The 2,339-nt window shown below is 46.6% G+C and overlaps 1 protein-coding gene across 1 annotated transcript; it reads left to right on the top strand.

Annotated features, from left to right (window-relative positions):
• The first annotated feature begins 202 nt into the window (after positions 1-202).
• Positions 203-1,602, top strand: LOC115682798 (transcription factor TCP4-like). Its single transcript, XM_030607135.2, has one exon. The coding sequence runs from the start codon at positions 249-251 to the stop codon at positions 1,047-1,049; it is 801 nt and encodes a 266-aa protein (XP_030462995.2). The 5' UTR covers positions 203-248; the 3' UTR covers positions 1,050-1,602.
• Positions 1,603-2,339: the final 737 nt, after the last annotated feature.

The raw sequence follows: 2,339 nt of genomic DNA on the forward strand, positions 1-2,339 counted from the left end.
CCATATAAATTTTAATCGTGTTAGGTATTAATTGAGATTAATCTGTACGATTGGTTTATAAGGGATTTCACCGATTCTTATCATGTTGAATTTAACTCAATATACATTTTGACCATGACGTCGGTAACTAATTTAATAAATCCATCTCAATATAGTTAGCTTTTCCTTACTTCAATTATTTATTTTCAAGGACATCACTTGCTTTATAACCGGACGGACGGCGCCCGCAAATAACCTTCTTCAACCCCATGTACCATCGGATGGAAACAATGAAGACCGCCGCTGGAGGAGAGACAGTCCAGGTCCGGGGCAGAGGCCACGTCCTCCGCTCGGGGGCGGGGCGGAAGGATCGCCACAGCAAGGTGCACACAGCCAAGGGCCCCCGGGACCGCCGCGTCCGCCTCTCGGCCTACACCGCCATCCAGTTCTACGACGTCCAGGACCGTCTTGGCTTCGACCGCCCCAGCAAGGCAGTCGACTGGCTCATCCGCAAGGCCAAGCCTGCCATCGACAGGCTCGCCGGCCTCCCTCCCTTCCACCCTGTCCCACCCCACCCGAACCACCAAGAAACGCTGACAACAATCCCTAATAACAATAACGGCTCCTCCTCGTCCATCTTGGATTCCTTCTTCCCCGTGAGCTCCGCAACTCCGTCCATCAGCTTCCACGACGAAGACCTTGGCCTCTCCCTTCACTCGTTTCAAGAACTGGGCTCGGGCCCGATCCACGCTCATCATCCCTCGGCATCGTCGATGCAAGGAGAGACGCCGACGGTGACCCACGCAGCACGCGGCGATCCCTTGGGGTTTGACGAGTCCAACTATCAAAGAATGATGGGTTGGAACAGAGCAGGAGGTAGCGAGTTGACATTCTTCATGGACTCGCAGCAAGAGCACCACGAGGTGGAGGCGTTCTCGCATCAGAGGGGTGCCCTTCAGTCCAGCTTCGAGATGGCGCCACAGCCTCAGCCGCAGCCACCACCGCTGCCGCCGCCGCCGCCGCTTGGTGGTTATGTTAATGATGAGTTAGCAATGGATGAACAAATGTAAGCCACTGTTCGGAAGCAGATTTTTGTCGGACCAGGTGACAGGGTTTTGTGTGCCGGGGCCAGGCTGGGTTGGCCGCGAGGTGAGGCGAGGCGGAGGGGAGTCTAGTCTTGACATCATCGGCTTCTCTGAATTCGGGTTGAATCTAGTGATAATGGTAGTGTGTTTCCGCTTGCAAGGTACCTTTGACATTTAATCTTCGTTGGTTGCACAATTTTTCTGTTACTTCCACAGGAAACATTAGCATATGGTATTGTGTGAAGCAGTGAGTTTCATGATTCCCTGGAAATTGCATGGTTGTTTATCAGTGCAAAGGTATTACCTCGTGATACACTTGAAATTATCCTACCCTTTCTCAGCCTCATTTTTAAATGTCCATATTGTCTTTGGAGTGGAACTACTGTTGGCCATGGAACCTGACGCAATCGCACTTCCCTCAAATAATTAGTATAGTAGATCAATCAATTCTTTATATATTAATGTTTCCCGGTGAAAACAAAAGATACCAGTTGTGATCTTTTGATTCCCAGTTTAAATTCTGTTGCGTTCTTTATCATGATTGGACATTTTCTGATTAGTTGGTGTCGTGATGATTAGAAAGGTCAATAGAGCCCGTTTTGTTGATTCACTTTTTTGTTTTCATTTTTTTCCTTAAGTAAAAGTTATATCCTTAATAGAAATAGTGGCACATATTGAAGCAAGTACCGGTTATAAATCGAAAGGCTCATAAAGATAACTCCAACTTTACTCCCATAACTTCGACTTTACTCCCACTAGTACGGTGAGGCACGGGTTTGCTCAAAATGAGTGGTGGTTATTGTTCAAACTGAACATTCCGTCGTGAATGTAAGAGATCTCATAATGACGTTCGGAGGGGTCGCCGGCATTTATCGCCCCCATCACATTTTCCGCTTTTACTGTTGAAGAAATAACAGCCATGAGGCCCAAACACAAAGCAAGAAAGCAAAGGCCGTAAGGCCCGTGCCCTTACTCATTTTACCTAGTTTAGGCCCCAAAAGAATTAAAAGAAAGGAAAAGATCATCAACAACTCCAAACTATGCTCATTGTAATATATTTATCCCAATTTTTTTTTTGGTGATACCAAAAATCTCAAACTATGCACATTATGACACATTTACACTCTATTCGAATTTTGTTAAAAATCCCCATTAAAACTTTGACGTGGCGCTCGCGTGGCGCCACATTAGAAAAAAAATTCAAAAAAAGTCACTGTTCATCATCTTAGAAGTTACTGTTTATTGTCTTCTCGCTCGGCCAGAGCTCTTTTGGAG

The sequence above is a fragment of the Syzygium oleosum genome, unplaced genomic scaffold (assembly GCF_021117445.2).
Source record: "Syzygium oleosum isolate NSW1041296 unplaced genomic scaffold, Sole_v2.1 Sole_v2.23, whole genome shotgun sequence".
Classification (NCBI taxonomy): domain Eukaryota; kingdom Viridiplantae; phylum Streptophyta; class Magnoliopsida; order Myrtales; family Myrtaceae; genus Syzygium; species Syzygium oleosum.

Excerpts from the sequence above, each read along its gene's own strand:
- LOC115682798 (XM_030607135.2), top strand. The coding sequence starts at position 249 with ATGTACCATCGGATGGAAACAATGAAGACCGCCGCTGGAGGAGAGACA.